This window comes from Leptodactylus fuscus, chromosome 9 (assembly GCF_031893055.1).
Source record: "Leptodactylus fuscus isolate aLepFus1 chromosome 9, aLepFus1.hap2, whole genome shotgun sequence".
Classification (NCBI taxonomy): Eukaryota; Metazoa; Chordata; class Amphibia; order Anura; family Leptodactylidae; genus Leptodactylus; species Leptodactylus fuscus.
This window is the reverse complement of record NC_134273.1, coordinates 29338851-29364681: the sequence shown is the minus strand read 5'-3', so window position 1 is coordinate 29364681 and position 25831 is coordinate 29338851. Positions and strand designations below refer to the sequence as shown.

The 25831-nt window shown below is 41.7% G+C and overlaps 1 protein-coding gene and 1 long non-coding RNA gene across 4 annotated transcripts in view; one reads left to right on the top strand and one right to left on the bottom strand.

Moving 5' to 3' along the window:
• The window catches only part of LOC142218933 (uncharacterized), a 45506-nt gene extending 36826 nt beyond the window's left edge, over positions 1 to 8680 (top strand). For both annotated transcript variants that reach the window (XR_012717485.1, XR_012717484.1), the window contains 3 exons: positions 2774 to 2926; positions 6668 to 6773; positions 8217 to 8680. This is a non-coding gene — a long non-coding RNA (uncharacterized LOC142218933). The remainder of the gene's footprint in view (positions 1 to 2773; positions 2927 to 6667; positions 6774 to 8216) is intronic.
• The window catches only part of ARHGEF3 (Rho guanine nucleotide exchange factor 3), a 133788-nt gene that overhangs the window by 7822 nt on the left and 100135 nt on the right, over positions 1 to 25831 (bottom strand). For both annotated transcript variants that reach the window (XM_075287915.1, XM_075287916.1), the window contains 5 exons: positions 10485 to 10592; positions 5137 to 5307; positions 4210 to 4272; positions 3989 to 4085; positions 3823 to 3899 (listed from right to left, as the gene is read on the bottom strand). In XM_075287915.1, coding sequence (XP_075144016.1) covers positions 3823 to 3899; positions 3989 to 4085; positions 4210 to 4272; positions 5137 to 5307; positions 10485 to 10592 — 516 coding nt within the window. The remainder of the gene's footprint in view (positions 1 to 3822; positions 3900 to 3988; positions 4086 to 4209; positions 4273 to 5136; positions 5308 to 10484; positions 10593 to 25831) is intronic.

The following is a 25831-nucleotide window of genomic DNA, read 5'->3' as shown; positions in this document are numbered from 1 at the left end:
AAATGGAAGAGACCGTTTTGGCTAAAATTCCTAGTCAAGCACTTTAATGCGCCGCACATTGCCTTACAGGGTAGCCAATAGGTGGCACTAGGGAAACGTTTCTCTTCCTTCTGGAGGAGAGCTATTTAGCATAACTTTTCCCTAGGAAAACTGTGCCTGTAAACTCCCTATGCCAGTCAGCAGTCTCTGTGAATAAGAGATATAAGTTCAGAGTATGCACCAGGAAAGCGCCAGCATATTTGTAATATATCCATAGGGTCCCTTTTACTAACTGCAGTTTTGGTCTCTTTTGGGCTGGTATGTGAATCTACCTTTGTATTATGCTTTATAAAATGCCTTGCATTACACATTCTTGCTAGTTCTTTACATTTGATCCCTTCTGTGGCTTTGTATGAACTACGTGGGTACCACAAATCATAGCGCGTCCAGAGCTTATGAATATGACTTTTAAGGATTGCGCTATGAAGATCACTGGCACTTATTTTTTTTTACAATTTCTATATCCATGATCAAAAAAGTTCTCTTCACTTAAAGTTCACATTGCTTCAAACAACTGGAGGAACCAGCGTACCACAGCCAAAGGTTAAGAGTACTTTGATATGAACCCCAAAGCAATATATATATATATATATAAAATCACTCATATAGTGGGTTACAATTTCCTACGTCAGCACTGAATGGGGAATATCCCAATCTACCTCAAAAACTATCATTTACAATCGGTAGAAAACAGCACTGCACCTGCAATTCTAGTTTCCCATTGACATTCTGATTTCGGTTGCCTTGAGGGCTGAATAAATAAGACTTCCTGAGACCTGTAAATTGTTCCCAATCCTTATAGAGGAACAAAAGATTACCTCCAGTAATGTATAGATCCGGGCCTATGAAAATCCTAACCTATCATTCCCTGCTTCACAGCTTTACCCTGCAACCTGGGGTGATAATGAAGTTCTCCCACGCAGGAGGCTGGACTGGGTGTGTGGATTTCCTGATACGCTGAATTACATCTGGGGAATACAATGTATTCTCACCTTACTGAGCGAGTTAAACCACCCTATGCTTGAAAAGCCGAGGTGCAAATGACAGACATTTCTCTCTGCTACAATGGGAGGCCCTACTAGATTCTGCCTCATAATAAGGGGTAGCATTCCAGTCAAATCATTGTCATTAGGAGATACACACCTTTCAATGGCACTAATACCTATTAAAGTATATACAAGTCTCTTACTGTTAATCACTGGGTTATACAAGTCAATATCTATCCATTTATACATACATACATGTATATACTATAGTCTCAATAACCAATACAGAAATGTATACTATATATGATAAAAAACAAAAACTCACATGCGTTTCTCTAGGCTAGTGGTCTGCAACCTACCACTTATTCAAGTATTGCAAAACCACAACTCTCAGCATGATCGAGGTTGTAATTTTGCAGCAACTTAAGGTCACAGGTTGGAGACCATTACTCTACATAATGTCCGTGGTATTAAATTAGAAGATTTTGCTGTCTAGGTTTGACTATTACAGCTTGTATTTGGGTCTCACACATTAGCTCACAACTGCCAGTTCCTTCTTTCTGAGTCTGGCCATACATATCAGGATAGTTGAAGGCCAAACAATTGTTTTCCTGACACCTCCATACACATGCACACTTGGCTGAGGGCATCATACACATTAGACAGTTTGCCACACGTGTGCGTGTGTTCACCGATTTTTATATATATATATATATATATATATATATATATATATATATATATATATACACACACACATACACACATACAGTGAGAGAGTGAAGGGTGTAGTCAGGGAAGACAAGTATATTCCAGCCAGGCACCTAAGGGGTGTGTGGTGAGACCCACACTAGAGAGGTCAGCTGACTAATCAGGCCCTAATAACAGTCTGAGTGTGAAGACTAGCAGGGTGACACCACACAGAGTTGAACTGTCCAGACCGGACCTCCAAAGCAGGCACTGTGCCACCCGTTGTTGTTGCCAAGGTGGGAGACTGGTAACCAGTCTCCTGTATAGTCAGGGAAAAGTTTCCTTACGTTTAAGGGTCAGTTCACACGTGAACTGCCCGCGCGGGTTTTGACACCGAGAGAGCCGCGGTGAGCCGCGTCTCTCTCTTGTCAAAACCCGCCTGCCGCGACCATCGTGGTCGCGGCTTTCCCCTCCGCTGTCGGCTCAAATGAATGAGCCGACATAGGAGGGAGCTGCCGGGGGCGGAAGCCGTGCGGCTGAGCCCGCGCGGCTTCCGCCTGAAGAAAGGGCATGTCCCTTCTTTTCTCCGCTAGCGGAAAAAAAAGCCCGGTGGTCTACATAGACCACCATTATAAAGGGGCGGATTTTGAAGCGAAATCCGCTGTCAAAATCCGCCCCTTTGCCTACGTGTGAACTAGCCCTAAGTTAGTTTCTCAGCCGTGAAGGGTTTTGTTTTTTGTTTATCCTGTGGCTTTGCAAAAGCAGTGTATGCACTACATGTGAATAAAGCCTGAACTGGTGTGCAATCCAGTGTCTGTGTCCCTGTTGCCTGCACTGCTACAAGCACCTACCTACCTATATATATTGTGCATGGCCAATTTAATATCATATTTTTCCCGAAAATCTGGAATACTAATCAGTTTACTTTAAAACGTTATGGAGCAAGGTCCTGACACACAACACATGTAGTATATTACATTGCAGAATGTTACCCCTCTATGTTGACTGGTACTGACAACTTTTGATAACTTAAAGATATTTGTTTATTTCTCTTACAGTGTGAACTTATTCCTTAGCGCTTTACAAACAAGATACAGCACTTGCTATTACAGACAGTGTGGATATTGATACTGCAAGTTTCTATTTAGCAACAAAAAAAGATGCCCATAAAAGACAGAAGGAACCAAATGATCAGCCAAATAAGTGCCTAAGTGAGTACAGGAATGCTATAGATATAATCTTTCCTTAAACAAAGTATGACAAACACTTGAGATTACGTATATGATTCCATTATGTTATTTTAAGGATTGCAAAAGTAAAATAGAGATTCGATAGTTTTCTTAGTTCCGCATTTCGTTACGTATAGAAGGGTCAAATCTCACTTCCTAATACACTTGTACAAATTCCACCTCCAAACATTCCACATCTGTTAAGTATCATTTTCTAGTAATTGTCACTGGTCTTTGTCACTTCTAAACAGGGTGGAAATCACCTTTATATCATGTGGCTCTCATGAAATGGAAATTCTGAGATTCTCTAAAAGATTTACAGAGGTATTTTCTTTTAGGGATTCAACACAGAATGTGAAACTAAGCATTAAATCACATGGTGTCATGCATAAGGTGACCATACATATTAAATGAGTGTAGACCAAAACTGATGATGTTGGTGGGAACAGACAACCTTCTAATGTGGATGGAGGGGTCCTGGCTCTCCTGAATATCAACACACCAAAACCTTCTGTTCTCAGAGAGGTAAATCATCTCCATCGGTGTATTCTAGCAGCTTACTCTCTTCTGCCCATTGAGAACAGGTGTGTGGGGGAAGTCGAAAAGTTGTCTGCCAAAATAGTGTTCGCCCAACAGCAATCTAAAGTATACGGCCTCCTTTACTATGAAGGTTATCAATGGCTATTAACTCCAGACTGAACAAATACATTCCCGGACTTATAGATGCTTTTGTTCTGGAGGACTGAATAGAATTACTACTCCTCCAAACCATCTGCTTCCTCACTCAGCAGTAAATTGAATAATAATGCCAGCCAACCACTGCCGAAATGACAGGACGCTGAATCAAACGCCCATCTGAAAAATGAGTCATGTCTTACCCAGCCGACTAAGATGTGGCCAACGTGTTCTGTGGATCCGTCTGGTTTCCTGACCTCACGCAAGCGTCTGAGGAGATCTGCAGAAGTCAGAGAAATATTATTAGAAGAAAAGCTTCTCAAATTTAGCTTGGGTGATCCCAAAGAAGCATATGTGGAGAATGTGTACCTTCATGTAGTGGAATAAGAGAATCCAGGGTTCCAAATATTTGCATCAATTCTTCTTCTGTCATTATAGATAGTTTTAACATTGGGTCATGGTATGCCTGAATAAAAGAGAAACGGGTTAGAAATATCTAAAGAAATGCAGTGTCTGGTACTAGTGCTTAGCCTGCTGGAGACTTTACACAACCTTATAATATAGACATGCATTGACCAGGGACAGCTTACCTTTTTTGCCAACTTTAAGTCCTCTATCAAGTCTTCCTCTCCTTGAGATAACTCAAAAATAGCCTGTGAAAATGATACAGACACAGTTATTACTTTGTTGCATTTATGGAGGGTGCTTGTCTTCTATCTTATCTCTTTCTTTCTTTCTTTCTTTCTATCTATCTATCTATCTATCTATCTATCTATCTATCTATCTATGATTTTGATACATTTCTGTACAGCTGTTTCTATCCCTGTGCGCCCATGGATATTTTGTAATCTAAACCGCCTCAGTTCCCCTTGTAAATGCCATGTTAAGACTGATCAAACGTAAAGCACATCTTTAAAAGTGCACACAAGGATCAAAGATGTGAGAAGATCAAGACCTCTCACCTGCTCCCAGCAAATGCCAAACCCATTTAACATATGAAGCAATTCACAAATGTGGTGAGAACAGAACCACTATTTGAAGGAGGGAAAATGGTCACTTCTTCTTGCTCCATCATGGCGCTATGCTCTGCAGGGGGCGCCCTTCCAGTATACAATTAATCAGTTATGTTTATATTATTCCTGGGGTAACTTTGTGATCCCTTAACACTCCATGCTGGGCTGTAATGATGTTAATAATTATCACTAAACCACCCCTGGATGTTATGTAACCCTGCTTAGCAGAAGAAGGCCAAGTCCCAGACTGGATGGAAGAAAGCAATGATAGTACACATCTTGGCTTAAGAGAGAGAGTGTCCAGGACTCTTCCTTAAGGTATATATTTGGTATTGCAGCCCAGAGTAATTTAATTGAATGGAGATGGACTGCAGACGTAGTCCATGAATAAAAGTAGTGCTGTTTGCTAATTGAATAAAAGCAAACCTTTTTTTTTTAATCTTAGACAACCCCTTTAAGATCTAAACCATGCAAGTATTAGTGTAGTTCTATAGTGGTACAGACCTCCTGACGCTTGATCTCCTTGGATGTCAGCACTTGATTGACACAAACATCGAAGGTCTCGCTCCAGAGTTTGCTGTCCCTGCGTTTCGTGATGGGAGGAGGGGCATTTCTTGACCAAGGTCTTGGGGTAAAGAGGTCTGGCCGACTGTCTCCTCGGAAACTAATAGACCGCTGGAAGTGATAAATATGCATATTAATATACATATAACAATTTGGTCTTAAAGAAGTATACAGAATTCTAGATACAGAAGCCCAGTAGTGTGGGGATTCACATCCAGCAAGAACAGATGCTGAACAACCAATCAGAGACCACAAATAGACTAGACTGCAGCAGTACGACCCACGGTCACCCAGGTGAAGGAGCTCATATTTACAGAATCGGAGGAGACTATAAGCTGACCATACACATTAGCTGAAGCAGGTATTCCTCCAAGCCCCATGATTGATACACATGCTTTATTCAACTGAATCTGCATGTACTCTGAAAGAGGAGAAGGAAGTAAACCACTTGAAGACCCCTCTAGTGGCTGCTTGTCTTGTCTGGAGAACAAATCTAACAGCCCAATCCTTATGTACAGTGACATTTACCATGAAAGAAGACCTGGGAGGACCCTGCCCACATTACATGGTCTACCACCCCCACCACATTGGTATGTTCAGACACTGTTAATCTAATATGTAGATTAATGCTAGAAAATACTGTCAAACACAAGAACAGGATAATCTACACTATTCTTGGAGAGAAGTCATATCCAGTAACTTTGAGCTGATTTCCTTAAAATCACATTGCTACTTAGTAATAAGAAAGCAGAAGTGCAGCTAGCACGTTGCTACATACATATATACATACTATTCACAAAACCACATGATAAACATGGACTGATGATTAGAATAGTGTGTGCATAACTGAGGCAGATCAAGAGAACTGATGATTTTAAGGGAATGTCTCACTATGTATTATATGTAATGACTGGGTAGGGTAAAAGCCATGGATTCTGAATATGTAAACCTTATTTCTGTACTCACTGGCATTACCCCATAGTCACTCGTCGATGATTCAATGGTGCCACGCAGCACTATGCCACCCTTATTTCACTACAAACAGACATATATATATCTAATGATACTATAGCTGGCATATAGGGGGTCACTACTAAGTAATTTGGCTACATTGTCGAATTATAATTTGTACATATCGCTTCACTAGGCTGGATTAAATAATCATTTTCTGAAACAGAGTCTTATTGTATCCTGAAAACAATATATCCATCTTAAGAAATGCACAGTCTGTATCTCATATATGCATAGAGGATGAATGAATAATCATTGCTTTGTCACGAGTCGGGTGGGTAGATGCGATCTGATGACTTTTTTCATTTGCATGTCACTAGCAACTTTCCAAGCTTGTATTTCACTTTCTGTATGTATCAATTGTTTCACCATCTAGACAGGCATGGAGGTTCAGTGTCCTTGGATACACAAGTGTCTATCCTGTGCGTTCCAGTTATAAATATTATATATCCACTGACAGGTTCTCCATGGCATCTGTCTGCAGCTGTAACATGTGTGTGTATAAGACACAGGCCTACAGAAGGACACAGCCAGTGCAACAGGTCAAGTGCATCAAATTGTGCAAGGTGAGAATAAAAACTTTAGCTTTCCCCGTGGAGCTTTAAAGGGCTAGGATAATATTTTCTGAAGACCACAAGTTCTGGGAGCACCAGTTATCAGCTGTTCTCAGTGAGGGAAGTTTTGTTTGGTCAAACATTTGGGCTGCTGCAGGGGAAAGTGAATTCAATGGATAAGTGAGCTAACAATACATGGCCAAGTCAGTCTATTAGAATATGAGTACTTGTCACATCTCCTGTCATGTCTGTTTTAGTAAATACTTAGGCTATTCAGTTGTCTAGTCATTGGGTTTATATTATTTTCTTATAACACTTGTTCCCATCCGTGCCCCTGTGTCCATTGATCTGGTCTGTCGGAGGACCACATGGACCACTAAACTAGTGGACACCGACGTTACCTGCAGACCCAATCAACTTCAATGGGGTCTGTCGAGAGTCTGTTGTTTTAAACTGAAACCTCTGGCTAAAAAAGCTGGACGTGCAGCACTTTTTCATCAGGTGATTTTTGGCACCACTGCGACAGAGGCTCCATTGCAGATATGAACCCAGCCTTGCTATGTTAGGCTGTTCCTCTGCTTCTATGGTTAAATTGACAACTAGGAGTTCTCAGTTGGGGGGGTGTCTGTGCACACTCTGACATTGTCTCCTCATTGCTGACACCCCCAGGCTGGGCAGAAACACACCTCCTTGTCAGGAAAATGGTACCACAGGACTAACATAGGAATGGCAAAATGCAGCACTATAAGAAAAGCCACTTAGAATTATTCCATACACTGACTTACTAAAACAGACAAGTCACAAGAGCACCTTACTAACCCCTTTCTATGATGTCCCTGGGGCCCAATAGGACATATGTATAAGGACTATCCGTGAGACATCCCCTTCAAGCACATTAACCTTATTGTGGCTTATAAGCCCTTCTGGTCTTTTGGACCGCAGACAGCCTTGGAACATTCGGTTTGTTTCCTGTAGAAAATACCAGCACGCTAATACATAAAGTGGAATTAATGGACACCTGGAGCTCGTACTTGGATTCTCAACATAATCTCTAGGAGAGAGGTTTCATACATTTTTCCACTATATTATTTATGCGTCTCTTTATGAGTGTGGCTTTGTCGCTATTTATTGGCGGCGGCCTTGTTTAGGTTATTATACATCTCCTTCCATTACTTCTGTCCTCCCCCAAATCTAAAGGTCTCTGTCCTCAAATAACAGTATCTTATGGATCACTCTGTTTTGATAATTCTTAATTCTGCACATTTTAGGAGGGGGGGGGGGGGGTGTCTTAAAAACCTATGATTCTAGGGTAAAACAGTGGGAGCATTTACAGAAGGGAAACAGCTGTTTAAGCCACAAAAGCAAAGCTCCGGCCTCTGAGAAAAGTTTAGCCAAAACATAATTTACTTTCCACATTGGTGCTCACAACTGTAACTAATAAAGCCTTTCTTTCAGACCTAAGACATATTTTCCTTGACCTCTTCAGCACCGGCAAGCTTCTGCAAAGTATTACACGTCTGTCCCCCGACGTTATACAAGGAGGCTGTTGGCTGCCAAGGTGGGATCTTTCCAGACCAGTGACTGTACACTATTTTCTGTTCCAGTCACGCTAGACACTGCTTTCTGGATGAGAGGCTGAAGCGACTTTACAAACGTGCAGCCTGTCTATAAATGCCGCCATTGTATGCAGCCCACTACCATATGGAGGACAGAAGGGTCCCTGTATGTACACAAGCCATAGGATGTCACAGCTGCACTACAGTGCCGTGTCTGCAGAAAGCGATAGTCTCTTCAGCTGCATCCAAGGTATTGCCTCAGTTTAGGAAGAGATCTTACAACTTTATGTCTCACTTCTATAACCGGTCACAACTTGATTCAAACTTCTAATCCCAAAATAATAAGGATTTATTTTTTGTATCTGCAGCTTTAATAAACAGCTTATGCTCTTTTATTCTTTTAAGTCCTCACTATTATACCATTATAAGGGCGTTGTACTGTATGTTAAATATATTCTAGTAAATATTATGCAGCATTTCATTAGGGGTACTTTTCAGTCTGTGCGACATATACAATTGTAGCATATCTGAACATGTATCCATACCCACTGGATGGGCCTCCACCAATAATCTACAAATGTTCTATAGCATGGTTGTTTCTGCTCCCTATACATACGTATACATTAATTCATGAGCCCCAATGGGCTGACTACAGAGGTCCTTATAGACAAACCCATCACACATGGATGGCCTATCGTTATAGTTAAAGGGATTCTACCACTAAAACACTTTTTTTTCTAGTTACCACGTCGGAATAGCCTTTAAAAAGGCTATTCGTCTCTTACCTGTGGAAGTGCTCTCCGCCGCGCCGTTCGTTCAAAATACCGGTTTGTACCGGTATGCTAATGAGTTCTCTCGCAGCGATGGGGGCGTCCCTATCGCAGGAGCAGCGATGGGGGCGTCCCCATTGCAGCTCGAAAACTCACCGCAGCGCCGCCTCTCTGGTCTTCGGTGTCCTCCCCTTGCTTCTTCAGCGTACTGTCGGATGCCTGCGCAGTACGCTCTGTTCGACGAAGATTGCCGAACGTACTGCGCATGCGCGAAATTGCGATCCCAGCCATAGTGCGGGCACCGAACTTTCGCGCATGCGCAGTACGTTCGGCAATCTACGCCGAACAGAGAGCATACTGCGCAGGCGTCCGACAGACGCTGAAGAGGCAAGGGGAGGACACCGAAGACCGGAGAGGCGGCGCTGCGGTGAGTTTTCGAGCTGCAATGGGGACGCCCCCATCGCTGCTCCTGCGATGGGGACGCCCCCATCGCTGCGAGAGAACTCATTAGCATACCGGTACAAACCGGTATTTTGAACGAACGGCGCGGCGGAGAGCACTTCCACAGGTAAGAGACGAATAGCCTTTTTAAAGGCTATTCCGACGTGGTAACTAGAAAAAAAAGTGTTTTAGTGGTAGAATCCCTTTAACATCTCTTTACTGCAGTGGTCCTCATTTTATACAGATCTGCTAGCCCGCTACCTCCCCTGAGACACTTGCCTATTAGTACTATAATAGTTCAGGAGAAGCACTTTCAGGTCCCCATACATATTAGCTAAAAGTCAGTAGAAACTACTGATTTCTGCAGGACTAGATGAACACCTAAAGCAGGGGTAGGGAACCTTCGGCTCTAGAGTTGTTACATAACTACAACTCCCAGCATGCATACTCCGATGGAAGTGAATGGAGCATGCTGGGAGTTGTAGTTTCACAGCAGCTGGAGAAGGTTCCCTACCTCTGACCTAATGTGTATGGGTGTCACCCATGAATTTTAACTTGTCCATTCCTTGACTTTATTGAGACAGAGGGTATCTAGCACCAGATAATCTTCCTCTAGGCCAAGCACTCATATGTATAGGAATATCTTTTGGTGTCAACAGGTATCTTAAATGGGTATTCTCATCTTTAGAAGTTATCCCTCACAATGTGTGTCCCTCATCACCACTGCTCCAATAGCAATTGGGGACAAAACTCCCCCGTTCTTATGAAGCGTTGGACCCTACTAATCTGCAAGTTATCACCTAGCCAATGAATAGGAAATAACTTCTTAAGGGGAGAGTAGCGCTTTAAGTTTATGGGGACCCTCACACTCTGATAGAATAGTATAGGATAACGTTACATGCAATATAGTTCTACGCTATGTATAGCACAGAAGATACATAACAATTGTCGCTTACCTGCAGTGACTGGCTGAATCGCTTTAAAGGAGTTGCCCGCACAGGGGGAATAAGATTCGCAAGTGATGTGACCCTTGAAAGTGGTTTGACCCGTTTGGTACTTGGCTCCTACGAAAAAAAGCAGAGGACGAGACACATTACTGACCACATTCAATGTGAGCAATATGTCTAGACTCAGACAAAAAAAGATAAATAATCTACATAATATAGGTGACATCAGTGAAAGTAACATGACACAATATCCATGTGGTCACCCTCTATGTACATTTTGCTTTCGGCATTATGAAGGTTGGGCATACATTGTTCCATCAACCAAGATGCATTAAACTCAAGATGGAGTGTTCAAAGAGATTGGATATTCAAAATATGTCTGCAAGGAACATGATAGTTTTGCAAATAATTTTGCAAATCTGCAATAATTTCACTGTATTCTGGACTCTGGAATCCTGTCTAGGATGACCGCGATCTCCACAGGCACGTTCTCTTACTGTAAGATAACAATGGACGGGAATGTGCGCTAAAGGAAATGCACAAGAAACAACATATTCAAAACACAAACACGACATTGTTTGATTTTCATGGTTCATCGGACAGGAAGTTCCTGTATCTCATCCCGACTCCATGCAGCAGCCTGTGCCTGGATACTCAGAAGTATGTAGTCTAACATCTCAGATCCTATTGTGTTCATCAGATGCAGACAACATGTAATCTTCAAAGGAACATGAAGTTTGTTCTGATATTTCCTTTCCTGAAAGGCTTGGGTTGCCCTAGCCAATGCCCTAACAATGCAGTCGCGTCAGAGCCCTCTTGATCTATTGTTGCCTGACATGTACCAGGGGCTTTTTCGTATACACTGCAAGAATAGGTCAGCAGTCATTGTCTTGGGGCTTTTCAAGGTCTTGAGGGACCTGACAAGACAGGAATAATTCAGGAGGAGACTACTCCAAACCCAAGTAGGTTTAGTGACTCCCATCTTCCTTCCCTGTATTCTGTCCAGCATTGACAGTAGAAAAGGAGAAGACTTGGCAGACTCGTCCTACACCCATACCAATCCTTAAAGCTCACTACGTCCACTATTTTTTCTTTAAGGCATTTACTTCTGTCCATTTACTACAGAGCCCAGTTTATAAAATAATTGCGCTGCATAGAATGTAATGGGCACCTGCTGAGCCATGTCCAGATTATCAGAATGTATAAGAAGGTTTACAAGATTCAGACTTAAGGTGACCATACGCATTAAAAGAAGGTCTTCAGATCTTACTGATTTTTGTGTGAACGATTGACCAAACAGTTGACGTTGGTTTGTCAAATGTTAGGGAACAAAAAGGATCAGACATATTGAATTTCAGCATACATATTCTTTGCTCTCGGAAGGGGAGCGACCTACAAATGTGTCTGCAACTGACTTACTTGCCTCTCCTTATTGAAAATACATGCATACTTGGCTAAACCATACATTGTATGACGTTTATAAGAAAAAAATGTTACTAAGTAAAAGGAAAGAGATCTATGATGTTCGTAGACATTTGTTCCCAGTGATCTGTGGTCCTACTCACTACATGGTGGCCTACAGCTGTCACCCAGCTCCATATACTATGAGGGTGGATTGTTGCGGACCCTGGTTTATTTGACGGACTGTTTACAAATAGGATGTCACACTGAAGAACTTGTCAGAGTTACAAGGAAGCAAATTAGCTCAGCAAATAAGCGAGATTAGGTACAAAGCAGCTGTTAATGTATTGCAGACACCTGAGCCGCATCTACCAAGGAAAGCCAGGGTAGTCTCTAAACAAGTCAAGATTTGTAGTCTGTGTGCAGGGCATGCTTTGTGAGCCATGTGTATACAAACAGGAGACAAAAGACCATCATACTGTGCAAACACCACAGAGGTAATCACATCTGGAGGAGATTTAGTCTGTAGAGTACAAGAAGGGGTTTGGCAGGTGATAAAATATATTTAAGGAGGAAGGCATTTCGCTTCAGTTGTTGCCAGGGCTGAGGATAAATAACATAATGGGAGTGCTGTGTACTATCCTGCCATGTGGGTACTCTTGTAGACCGCGGACTAATAACTAGTCTGGCATGTTAATGATTATACACTGGGAAGAAAGACCTAGTTTAGAAATATATTACAGAACATCCCGGCCTCTCGCACCTAGTAAGTGGCTTAGGATGCCCATAAACTGGTCATTTCGGAGTTTATTTTTAATATATAATGCATGGTTGTCTATTAACACCAACTATTAATGACAACTCATTCACCGCACAGCCATATAAATCACTGCTGTATGACCAAATTTAGGGTTAACACTTTAACCACTGGAGCTTTGAGGTTCCCCTACACATTAGCTGGAATGATTTCGGTGGAGCTCGCCAGCCATCGAAGGCTCCATTCACATCATATTTTTTATATCCATTTGGCTGATCCGTTCAACAGACGCAAAAAAAAACTACAACCAAAAAAACGAACACAAATGGATGGCCATCAGTTTACCAGTGTACATAAAGATCAATGTTAACAAATTCATCCATTTCTGACCATTCTTTTGGACGGATACAGCTATGATATGCTACATTTTGGTGGCCTTCCATAAAAAACTGACAAACATCTCTATGTAAATGAATGGCCGCCATTTGCCTCTGTTTTTGCATCTGTTAAATGGATGTAAAAAGTGTGAACTGAATGAAGCCAAATATCTATGGGGATGGGACATGTTGGACTCCAACCTGGCCAATCCTCTTGTTCTCAAGGAAAATAGGACTGAACATTAGACTATAGACCGCATTGAGTACTAATATCATACATATACATAGATACTCATCATACTTTAACCCATACAACCCTAGTGTACAAACTATGACTTTTTTTAGCTGCTACTAAAACTAAACTCTCCATGACGCTCTAATAGACAGCAGCATGCTGAAGATTCACAGGTTGGAGATCATTGCCTTCCTATAAGAACCCTACAGATCTCCAGCTGCTCTGTGAATCCCAATTTCATCAGCTGGGCTTATAGTTTCACAAGACTAATAAAGCTGCGGGTATCACTCGTGTCTCTTTTTACTTTGGCTTGAATGAAAAGATTTAGGATTTGTATATGCAGCAGCAGATTTGCTTCCAGCTGAGCAGAGGATCTGTGAATGAAGACAATGATGGGAGTAGGAACATCTGTTATTGTAAGCTGGGATGTTCGACAGATGTAACACAGGGGATAACGTCCCTCTTCAGGTCTAGACGGGATCTAGTTTCCTATTTTTTTAGGTCATTATTGTCTGATCACTAAATTATAGATAATGAACAACTGGGAACGTGACCTAGGAAGGAGAAGGTAGAAACTGTTATCGAATCCAATGTTCCTTCTTCTCATACTGTAGTGTTTGGTGACTGCTCTGCTTATCAGAAGCAAACTTCCATGTGTGATTGTATTATCTGGTAACATTTTCAGTGATCTAAGGGCAGGGCGTCACTGGGAAGTAATCTGTGGTTCTCCATCACAACTCCCAGCATGCCAAAGCACACTGACAGTAGTAGTTTTACCACATATGAAACACCACAGGTTGCAGACCATTGAATCTGTCCACAAATTGCTTCACGTAAGAAGATTTCCAGTTTATAAACCTAATTTTCATACATCCTATTAGGGAATCCTGAGTTAGCAGGAGGGGTCCACTAGTCACTATTCCTCATCTCTTGGACAAAGTGGGCAGCAGTAGTTACAAAGAGTGTCTAGTCCTGTCCTGCATTACACAGCATTTTTTGAATGGACTCTGTGTAATGCTTCGTTTCCTCTGTGGTGGTGCTGCAGGGAAATTCAACAATTAATGCCAATATTTCCCAAAGGTCCCAGCAGCAGAATACTTTGTGGTCAGCTTATTATTAAGGGATCCTTGTAACAAGTAGGCATTTTCCAAAGAGAAACCCCTTTATGCTTGCATGACAAAGCAGCCCGCAAGCCACGCTACACGGTCACAGAATGCATGCCACGCTTGAAGTGAGTGAAATAAGCTTCAATACCAGACTCAGTCCATGGATAGAAGTATCGCTGTTGAGGAAAAAACACAGATTTTCTTCTAAACTCAGGCAATCCTATAAAGTTTTTGTATAATTCCAGTATTCATTTTACTGCGCTACTATTGCCCATCTCAGACAAGACAACATTCCTCCACTTTTACTACTAGTTTGTAGGAATTTTTGCGTTTGATCCATTGGCCCTAATGGTTTTGAAGGCAGGAATATTTGGGGCTGTCAGGTCACGTTATATTGTTTTCTCACAGTATTGATTGGTGTTTCTATTCACTTTCAGCATGGCGGACCACCCACAGCCCCCTAATGACCAGACTCTGCCGGAGAGCACACTCCACTGAAAGTCAAGTTTGATTTGGCTTCCTAAAGAAAGGCGAGCTCCATTCAGACCCGCGTCTATTGTGCAGGGAATACAAGAGCCAGTGACCTGGATAACATTAACCAAGGAATCAGTGTCTCGGACCAGGTGCGATACAATAGTCCGGCTCTCTGCTTTATATTACATGCTCCACCAGATGTCAAGATAGTGAAATTGTTCTTGCTTCATCTGCAGAGGTCAGAGGCTCATCCATTTCCATGGTCATTAAGAAATATGAAGGTCACCTCTTACTGAAGAGCAAAATGCAGAATTCACTTCACACAACCAATGTCAATGTAAGCTGGGAAACAGAGAACTGACCTCAACCTGTCTTCTAAGGATGAGTGAAGATTGTTGCTCTAGGGTAGGGCTACAAGACTCCAGGTAAGATCATAATTTGACTTCTACAGTTCACTATAGAGAGGAATGACCACAGTTGGAATTTCTGCCATAGTTGGATGTCCAAAGAGGGGAACCCGTGTGCTGCTGATTTTTCTAAGGTAATAAACAGCAGAGGATTCGACCAATTTCCGACACAGTTGGAAGAGTGAGGTTTTTTCAGTGAAATTCACTGGCAAGTATGCTGCTGCTTTAATTCTTTGCATTACAGTAGCGAAAACCACAGCAAATAGAAAACCTGCACCACTAGTCAATTTAGGCTGCGGCTTTTTTGCACAGCACGAGGATGAGATTTGTTGAAGACATTGTCCAAAGAGTAGAGTAGAGTTTATGGCCTCTACTTAGAATAGGCCATAAATATCTGATCAGCAGGAAGCCCCTGCACCGATCAGCTGTAGGGACCACATCCAATGCCTGTATTATACACAATACGGGCCCAGAAGCAATTGGCAGTGCCCTGTGTAGTGGTCAGGGGCCAATACTGCAGCTCAGCTCCCATTAAAGTTAAAGGAAACCAAGCTGCAGCGACAGCACCCGGCCATTATAGGGGCACCGGAGCCAACTATTTCTGGCCCCGTCATGTACACAGTACGAGCATGAGACGTGATCCTCCTGTACAAGTGATCGGTGCAGGGTTTGTCCGTCAACCAGTCAGATATCTAAGACCTATCCTGAGGGTAGTCCATAAATTACAAATTCCTGAACTACCCGTTTAATCTTTGAATTTAATTTAATCTTTTTAATTACTTAAAATTTTCAATTTCACTTTCAAATTAACTTTTTAATTTGCTGCTACTGTAAATTGCAGGTTATTAGCTGCCAGCATTAACAAGGGGCTTAAATCTAATTGTCCGTTTAGTCTCACATTTCCAGGAGGAATATAGGAGAAATGACACAATTCTAAGAAAAAGATGCTTCAGAATTGTTACTCCATGGGGAACGCAAGTACCAGTAATTACTAAAACAGACGTGTCAGGAGAGGTGACGGATCCACTTACACATGTGTTAGGACCCCATACATCTTATACCTTTATTATATGGCACATATCATATTGCACGTCTACGGTGTTCCTTTATGGACAAGTGAGTTGTGACTGACTTCAAATAAACTTCTTGCTACTGACAGATCACAGTCTTCTAACTACACAGAGGCCCTGAACATTTGCTGATATGTTAAATACATCTTCTGAGAGCTGCTCTCATGTCCCAGAAGTAAGAATAGTGCAAGCTTTGAAGTGGGTACAAACGGTTTGTGAGTCAGAGGCTGTATGGAGAAGAAGGTCTTTCTACTTCTCGCCTGGGGCCACAGTCAGCGTCTGACTTATGGGGGCAGTGATTAACCATGTAGATATTTCTATGTGAAGATGATGATGATAGAACATATGGTAACCATAATGTATCCTCAGGAGAACTGGCTGAAGATCTCTGGTTCAGGGACCTCAGACAGCAACTCCACTCCAAAATGCAATGAGCAGCCATGTTTGAATGTCCCTATAGTCTTTTATTGTCCTAAACACCTCCATATCATAAAGTGTCTTCCTTCTTTACTTCTAGTGGTTTTGCCCTATTATCTGGGTGTAATACCTATGGTTGTCCTTTTTTAACCACTGCTCACCAGCTCCTGGGGAGATCTGCAGGCGAAGACTTTGCAGACAATATATATGTCTATATAAACTTTACCCTTTAATGTCAATCAATGGATCATTGACCAGGATAAATATAGCCCTTTATAGGGGTTGTATAAGATTGGAATAACATGGTTGCTTTTTTCTAAAAACATCTTCTTGTTCACAGGCATTAAATGTGGGTCAGCCTCATATGCAGCGCCACTCCTGTCCATAGGCTTTGTGCGGTATTGCAGATCAGCCCCACTCCAGTCTATAGCCTATGTGTGACATTCTAGCCTAACCCCCCCAAAAGTGCAATTCTTATCTATTGGCCATGTCTTATTGCAGATTAGCACCTTTTAATTTCATCCACCCCCTTTGTATCCCCATCTTCTCCTCTTCTAGAAAGGTTATGCTGTACCCTGTAGGTGTGGGGGGGAGGGGGGATATGACCCCAAGGCTTTCAATTTATGCAAATTCTATACATACAATTTTCTTTTCAGTCCTCAAGAACATTTGACTGCGACCTGAACTTCCTGCTGCCAGAAAACATACATTACCAGTAATTTATGATAAATCTATTACCCCCAAATCACACGAGGGTCACAGGAATCAAAAGGAACATTATTACTCACAGATGTTACATCTCGCCGGCATATTACTATGAACCTAACCTACAAGATATCAAATGCATTCAGTGTTCACAGAGGTAAGTCAACATTTTCTATGGCTTCCTGCCAACGGCCCTCACTTTATTAGTCTGCTACCGGCAAAACTGGCCCCAAATCCAATGAATTCTAGAAGTGTAGTCTCATAACTTGTCAGAAATCCAAAACCACACAAAACGGCAAGAGCGGGAGATAACATCAATCATAGTAAGGAGTTATGAAACGTGTTCTTGTTACGTATGTGTCCATATAACACCCATACTGTATTATGTAGCCGCACCTGAACCTAGGTGTTAGATTCGGATAGGATATCCCAGGTTAAGTCCTCATATATTATAAGGCGGGACGAACATTTATCTTGTGTAAACGTGGAAGACAAAGAATCAACCTTTTGTGTTTGCCTGATAAAAAAAAAAAACACTAAGGTTTCCAAGTAAACATTCACGTATGTTTGTATGGATACAAGAACAGTGGGAATAGGAAGGGGCCAACGTGAAGAGTCTTTGGTGGATACAAAGCCTAGTAGCCATGACACAGCAATATATCCATCAAGGCATTATACATGAATGGAACATCGGATGCAGAATTTTTGCAACCGTCCCAATCATCTTGCAGAAATCTATGTGCTTGTGGCAGAAAAAAAACATTGAGATGTAAGAAATGGATTAAGTGTTCCAGAAAAGTCTACATTATGGGGGATGAAGCTCGTCTTGGACAATCACATGACTGATGTGACCATGATCGGGAAAGAAGGGAACTGGCCAGATGGTCATGGAAAAAAGTGCCAATAGGAGTAGGTTGCCCTATATACGCTTTTGCTATATCTCCTGTATTACTGTTTTAAGGATATGTCCACATCAGGAACTCTCTGCCTGAGGCTTGGATACCCACTGCGGTTTAGCATTGCTGCATTCAGTAGGGATAATCTGCATATGACCAACCACCAGGGTTCAGCTCAGTTCCTACACTTATACCCCAAAGGTTCAGCTCACTTCCTACACTTATACCATGAGCAGAATCTACGCGCTTATTTTTCCTTTTATTTTGCAACCATTTCATTTCACATGCTGCACAATAAATGGCATATGAGCTATAGTGCAACATCCCATTGGAAAAATGTGAGATATTAAGATATAAATAACGAGTATTGCTTCATGCAAATTCTGAAGTTAAGTATGTTCCATAATCCACGTGAAATAAAGCACAGTGTGAACATAAACCTTACACTCATCGCTTAGGTGACTATAAACATGATCATGATGTTCAAATGATGTTCGCACACATCCTACTAGACATGTACAATTAAAATTCCTCCATGTCACTCTGTCTAACAGTCACACCAAAAAGTAAGGACAAGGTAATTGCCCCAAGGCATAAGAAGGTTGGGGTGTGTAGGTGTGTTAACTGCTAAGTCTGGAGGCAGAACTAGGGAACTGAACCCTGAGATCAGTATGCACTGCCACAAAGCATTGTATGCCCTGGATTCCACATTTACGGTGCATTAAATAGACAGCTTACTATGCCCGGTGTTCACACACTGCAGATATATGTGTATGAGAATGTAGAAGTAAATTATTAATAATAGAAATAGCAACATCACTTCACCATATCTGCACCGCTATGTAAAGAAGTTGCTATTTCTATTATTACCCTTTATATTGACTACATTTCACAGTAGTCCACTGCCGCCCACACATTTTAGATGAGTATGACTATATGTTATATATAGCTACAATATTTACCAATGGGCTAGGACTGACACAGTCTAGAGGTGCTAGAGACATATATAACCGCCCTATATAGGTTTCTTAGCAATATTCAACATCCATACTGCAGAACTAGCCCTGGATGGAACCTATATAGACTCATAGTTGTGGCACATACATTCATATCCAGCTTTACTATATACAGTTACACAGACATAATCATCCTCACAAACTAAAGAGCCTTCTATATTCTTAACTACAGTGGCAAATACTACTATTCACAGGTAAGGGTGCAAAGACAAGTTTGCCCTTTGACATGCCCTAGACTAGTGAAAATGAACTGAATGTAACACGAGCCGGTATAATGCATGTCAATGGAGACTCGTGCAACAAAGTGTCAAAGTATGTAGTGATTTTGTTGCAGTGACTTTCCAATGTGCCCAGTGCACATTTGTGTGGCCATTTGGCAATGCCATGTAAGGGTAAGTTCACACTGAGATTTTTGGTCAGGATTTTGAGGCCGTATTCGTTTCAAAATCCTGACTAAAAAGACGGCTCCCATTGATTTCAATGGGAGTCGGTCAGTTCTTTTTTCCAGGAGCCATTCCTTCCGGCTCCCGGAAAAAAGAAGCGACATGCTCATTCTTCAGGCCGTTTCGCCTCGCGATCACACTCCCTCCCAACTAGGCCTATTCATTGGGCCTAATCCAGAGCGGAGTGCGCGGCTGATGCAGTGGCATTAAGTCACAACTAACCGTGTGAACTTAGCCGAAGAGTTTTTCAATGTGGAGTCTTCAGGTGGATTTTGCTGCAGATACCTTACCCACCATCGTTTTCATTTGGAGTCTGCGCAAAAACTGCACGTTATCAGACACAGATTAACCCTATTGACTGGGACTAATCTGTGTGTGTATCTACAGCACATAAAACTGCCTATGTGGAGCAGAAATTCAAAGGTCAGCTATGGATTTCTCAAGAATATTCTGCTGCCGACAGAAAAAATTCACCGTGCAGACATAACACTACACCCACGCAATACTTTAGTAAAAGGATCCTAACTTTGTCAGTGTAACAACAATGTGGGATTCCCATGTACGTTATCACATAGCAAAGGGAACCCCACACCCAGACTGGATTATTATTATTTTTACAGTACCAGCATATTCTGTTTCTACATGTAGCAAAGATAACATAACACACTCATATAACGTATACACATGAAAGAAGCCGGCTATCCTCTAACTATGGGCGTGATCAAAGATCGAATCTCAAAGTGCATGGCAGATGGATTCCAGTATAGTTTTGTAACAGCTTGACAGCCAATACAATGGAAAAAACTGGTCTGTAATATAAAATGTCTTTTAAGCAGTAAGACATTAAGGGGATTTCATGATTCCTTCTATGCCAGGGAAGATAGTGAAGATCCTTTCTTAAGTCAGACGTGCGCCACAAGCTCTGACCAATGTCTCACCTGCCACTTTGTGCATATGTGGGCAGGCCGAGGCATCCCTGGCGTGAGTTACAATGGAACTCTACGCCAGGTCCTACATGGTTAAATCTCAGTCGTCAATGGTCTTATTAACTATTAATTATTGGACCAGTTCCTATAGGAAATATGAGGTCCTCAGCAATGAGACGCTTTGTTTCCACCCAATTAACATGGTTGAGATGACTGTTTGTACTCTAGGGTGGCCGCTGTCCTTTCCAGGAGGTTATAAGGGTGGAGGGTCTGGGGGCTTATCAGCCACTTCTATGCTTCACTAAACAGAAAGTAATTAGCAGAAAGTTGTTTGAAGTCCATGTAAAATGAGGACGGTCTGACCCAAGTCTCAACCATGTAGAGAAATTACAGGCCCGATCTAGCTCCCACTGTTTACCTGAAGCAGTCTACCGGAAGTAAGGAGATGCCAAGTCATACAATACTGGTTTCCTTACAAGAACAAGACAATATCTGCAAATCAACTTCATTTAAAACCTCAAGCACATGGCAGAGCTACATGCAGGGACGATATGGGGCCACACTTAGTCCCTTTGTACGAAACCAGAGGTACAGCAAAGCCCTATAGACTTCTATCAGTGCTCGAAGGTTGTACGAAGCCATAACCTGGCCATGTGCATGAGGCCCCAGGCTGTGTTAACCAGGGGTGGACAAATTACTATAGACTTTACAAGCCAGTTTGACCACTCCAGGAACCAGTTTGCTACTTCTATAGAAAAAGTGAAACAAAAGTTAAGGGGTTTTGGCGGCAGGAATCCAAAGCTGACCCTGGGCTATCTGCTGTGGGTTACAGTTTACACAACAAGCTGCATAAGGATTAGCATCATTGTAATTCACTGGAGCTTACGTTTTTAACCCTAAATAAGTGACAGGACTTATTTTTGCAGCTGTTTTTCCCCCCAACAATCTGCAGCAGAAAATTTGGGAAGTATACAAAGGGGATTGTGTAAACCTCACCCACATCCATACGGGGCCTTAGCTATAGGGGGTTTAGATGTATACAACATAAGAAGACATCAGTATTGTAGTTAACACATAGCATTGGGGACCTGTTACATATTTGCATTGGGGCCCAGGAGCTTCAAATGATGGCTTTGCATGCACAGGCCTCATGCATTGAAATCTGAGCAAAAATTCTATTGTGTGAACATACCCTTAGACAGCAGCAAACTTCTAGACATATGAACGCTATATGTGAACCTACCCTAACGTTATCCACACACTCCTCTGTATGACCTTAGAAAATAATGTGAGGAATTTTTATAGAATTTTTAGTAATGAATACATTCACATCAGTATGCGGAAATTATATGAGGCTTTTCTGACGACTGCTTATTATGTTAATTAATAGTATAGGACTTGATGTTCGCACATTGACAGCTGGCAGAATTTGTCATCTTATGTATGAGTAATAATTATTAGCACTTAGAAGGAATGATGCATTGTGTAAGACACTAGTGACACTGCGGTGCGCCTATAGCACTGCAATTACCCTAATAATAGCACAGAGCGTATGGAGGAGAAAACGCTGAACCTGACCTTTCCTTGTTCTGAGAAAATCGTTGAATGACACGTCCTGCGAGTACACAGAAAAGCTGCATCAACACTTTACTGCAGGATGCACTAACACACGGAAGGAGGCCTTGAAAGGTGTTCAGTATCTCTTACACTCGGATCTTATCAAGCTGGAGCATGAGAAGTGTTACAGCCAAGATGGCAGCTCTGACAGCAATGGAACCACTAGACACGACTGGCATAGCTGTGTTACTGGTTACAGTAGAAAAATCGCCAGCAAATATTTTATTTCACCACTTCGATGGTCATTTCTTTGCCATTCTGGAACCCTAGGATTCCTATGAACCTGATCAGTAGTTTGGCAAAAGACCGCAGCAAAAAGTCCTATGACTGTGCATAGATGTATACTTGCATGGCGAACAGATACAGTCCTATGAAAAAGTTTGGGCACCCCTATTAATCTTAATCATTTTTTGTTCTAAATATTTTGGTGTTTGCAACAGCCATTTCAGTTTGATATATCTAATAACTGATGGACACAGTAATATTTCAGGATTGAAATGAGGTTTATTGTACTAACAGAAAATGTGCAATATGCATTAAACCAAAATTTGACCGGTGCAAAAGTATGGTCACCCTTATCATTTTATTGATTTGAATTCCCCTAACTACTTTTTACTGACTTACTGAAGCACAAAATTGGTTTTGTAACCTCAGTGAGCTTTGAACTTCATAGCCAGATGTATCCAATCATAAGAAAAGGTATTTAAGGTGGCCAATTGCAAGTTGATCTCCTATTTGAATCTACTCTGAAGAGTGGCATCATGGGCTACTCAAAACAACTCTCAAATGATCTGAAAACAAAGATTGTTCAACATAGTTGTTCAGGGGAAGGATACAAAAAGTTGTCTCAGAGATTTAACCTGTCAGTTTCCACTGTGAGGAACATAGTAAGGAAATGGAAGACCACAGGGACAGTTCTTGTTAAGCCCAGAAGTGGCAGGCCAAGAAAAATATCAGAAAGGCAGAGAAGAAGAATGGTGAGAACAGTCAAGGACAATCCACAGACCACCTCCAAAGAGCTGCAGCATCATCTTGCTGCAGATGGTGTCACTGTGCATCGGTCAACTATACAGCGCACTTTGCACAAATAGAAGCTGTATGGGAGAGTGATGAGAAAGAAGCCGTTTCTGCACGTACGCCACAAATAGAGTTGCCTGAGGTATGAAAAAGCACATTTGGACAAGGCAGCTTCATTTTGGAAACAAAAATTGAGTTGTTTGGTTATAAAAAAAGGCGTTATGCATGGCGTCCAAAAAGAAACAGCATTCCAAGAAAAACACATGCTACCCACTGTAAAATTTGGTGGAGGTTCCATCATGCTTTGGGGCTGTGTGGCCAATGCCGGCACCGGGAATCTTGTTAAAGTTGAGAGTCGCATGGATTCCACTCAGTATCAGCAGATTCTTGAGAATAATGTTCAAGAATCAGTGACGAAGTTGAAGTTACGCCGGGGATGGATATTTCAGCAAGACAATGATCCAAAACACCGCTCCAAATCCTCAGGCATTCATGCAGAGGAACAATTACAATGTTCTGGAATGGCCATCCCAGTCCCCAGACCTGAATATCATTGAACATCTGTGGGATGATTTGAAGCGGGCTGTCCATGCTCGGCGACCATCTAACTTAACTGAACTTGAATTGTTTGTCCAAAATACCTTTATCCAGGATCCAGGAACTGATTAAAAGCTACAGGAAGCGACTAGAGGCTGTTATCTTTGCAAAAGGAGGATCTACTAAATATTAATGTCACTTTTCTGTTGAGGTGCCCATACTTTTGCACCGGTCAAATTTTGGTTTAATGCATATTGCACATTTTCTGTTAGTACAATAAACCTCATTTCAATCCTGAAATATTACTGTGTCCATCAGTTATTAGATATATCAAACTGAAATGGCTGTTATAAACACCAAAATATTTAGAACTAAAAATGATTAAGATTAATAGGGGTGCCCAAACTTTTTCATAGGACTGTATTCCTCCTGACTACCCCATACACATGCACGCTTGGATTAAGTGTGCACATGTATTCCGTATAGCGATACTATCAAACACCTCTCACAGTGACTTACCGCTCCTAAAAACAAAAGGATCAGTCATTGATCCCACTAAAATAAGCAGGTTGAGCTACTGTTGCTGTAATGTGAATGGTGACATATATAGTCAGGATAGGAAGATAATTTTAACCAGTTTAGAGATCTTTGCACCGGGACAAGCAAAGCAGTCAACAAGAATAAATATGCTGTACCCATCCCCAAAGTGAGATATGAGCATAGGGGAATGGATTATTTTGAGAGGATCTGACTCAATGAGACCTTGATAGAAAGCTATACGGCGACCTCGACAGCCCACACAGGAACTGTCACCTGGTTAGGAATGGAAATATTATCCTTGAACATGCTATTGGGGGTTAAATCTTTAGTACAGCCTTTTCCATTTTTTCCCCCTTGTTTTACATTACTCAGTCTGAAATCTAGAATAGGTGCCGAAAAAAGTTGCAGCAAGTTCCTACAGGGATCCTCTGCCTGTGACCACAAGCTGCCCCGGACCTGGAATGCTGCCTCTATGGCTGTAAATGTCTCTTCAAAGATTGAGGAAACCTGTTGATCCCATAGAGATTCTGGCAGCTGCTGCGTGTCTAGAAGTGCCTGAGAAAACAAAGGTCAAAGTTTTTCAAGGCTCGCTTATCTGGAAGAAGCCTCCCTCTCCTTCGGAAACTGCACATACAATCTGTATAGAAGCCAAATTCATAACAAACCATTGTTCCCGGCACAATGTGCGCAGAACAGAAACATAACAATAAAGTGGAACCCAGCGGAAAAAATAAGGCAAAAAGGAGTCGTGTGAAAGAGAGCGAGACCGTATTTACTAAGAGTCCATCGTAAAGATTGTGACTGAAGGAGACTTTTCAGATTTACAATGACTAGTATTATATTCATCCCTTGTTGTAATTCAACCGGTAGATAGATCCATCTGCCATTTACCACACCATACCACAGATAGTCTGTGTCTACTCAGGCTGACAAGAATATATGTACGCTACACTACTATGAAGTACATTGGTCGTGTGTAATGGATGAGGAAGATACAAGGTATCAGCACTTGACTGCTCATATAACATGGAGAAGGTCTTGTCAATGTCAAATCGAAGAAATGGTGCAGAATTGTGTCATGTGATGCGTGTATATAGAAGTCTATGTATGCAGCCTGTCCATGTGGAATTGTCCCAGTGTCCATAAGGATATAGCAGTCAGCGTATACAATATATCCTGCATAATCAGTAAGGGGATATATATACATACTGTATATATTATGGCATTTCCCCCTACCTCATTGTGTACAATGGATCCCTATGTAATGTCCAACATTTAAACCAATGGTCATGGCCACTGCAATATAGCATGCAAGGTTACTGTCAGCAAGGACAAAGCATTTACAAGACGTCCAATAGGATACATTCACATGGTGCATGGAAACATTACATGCAGTTTTGATTTCTTAATTTTAC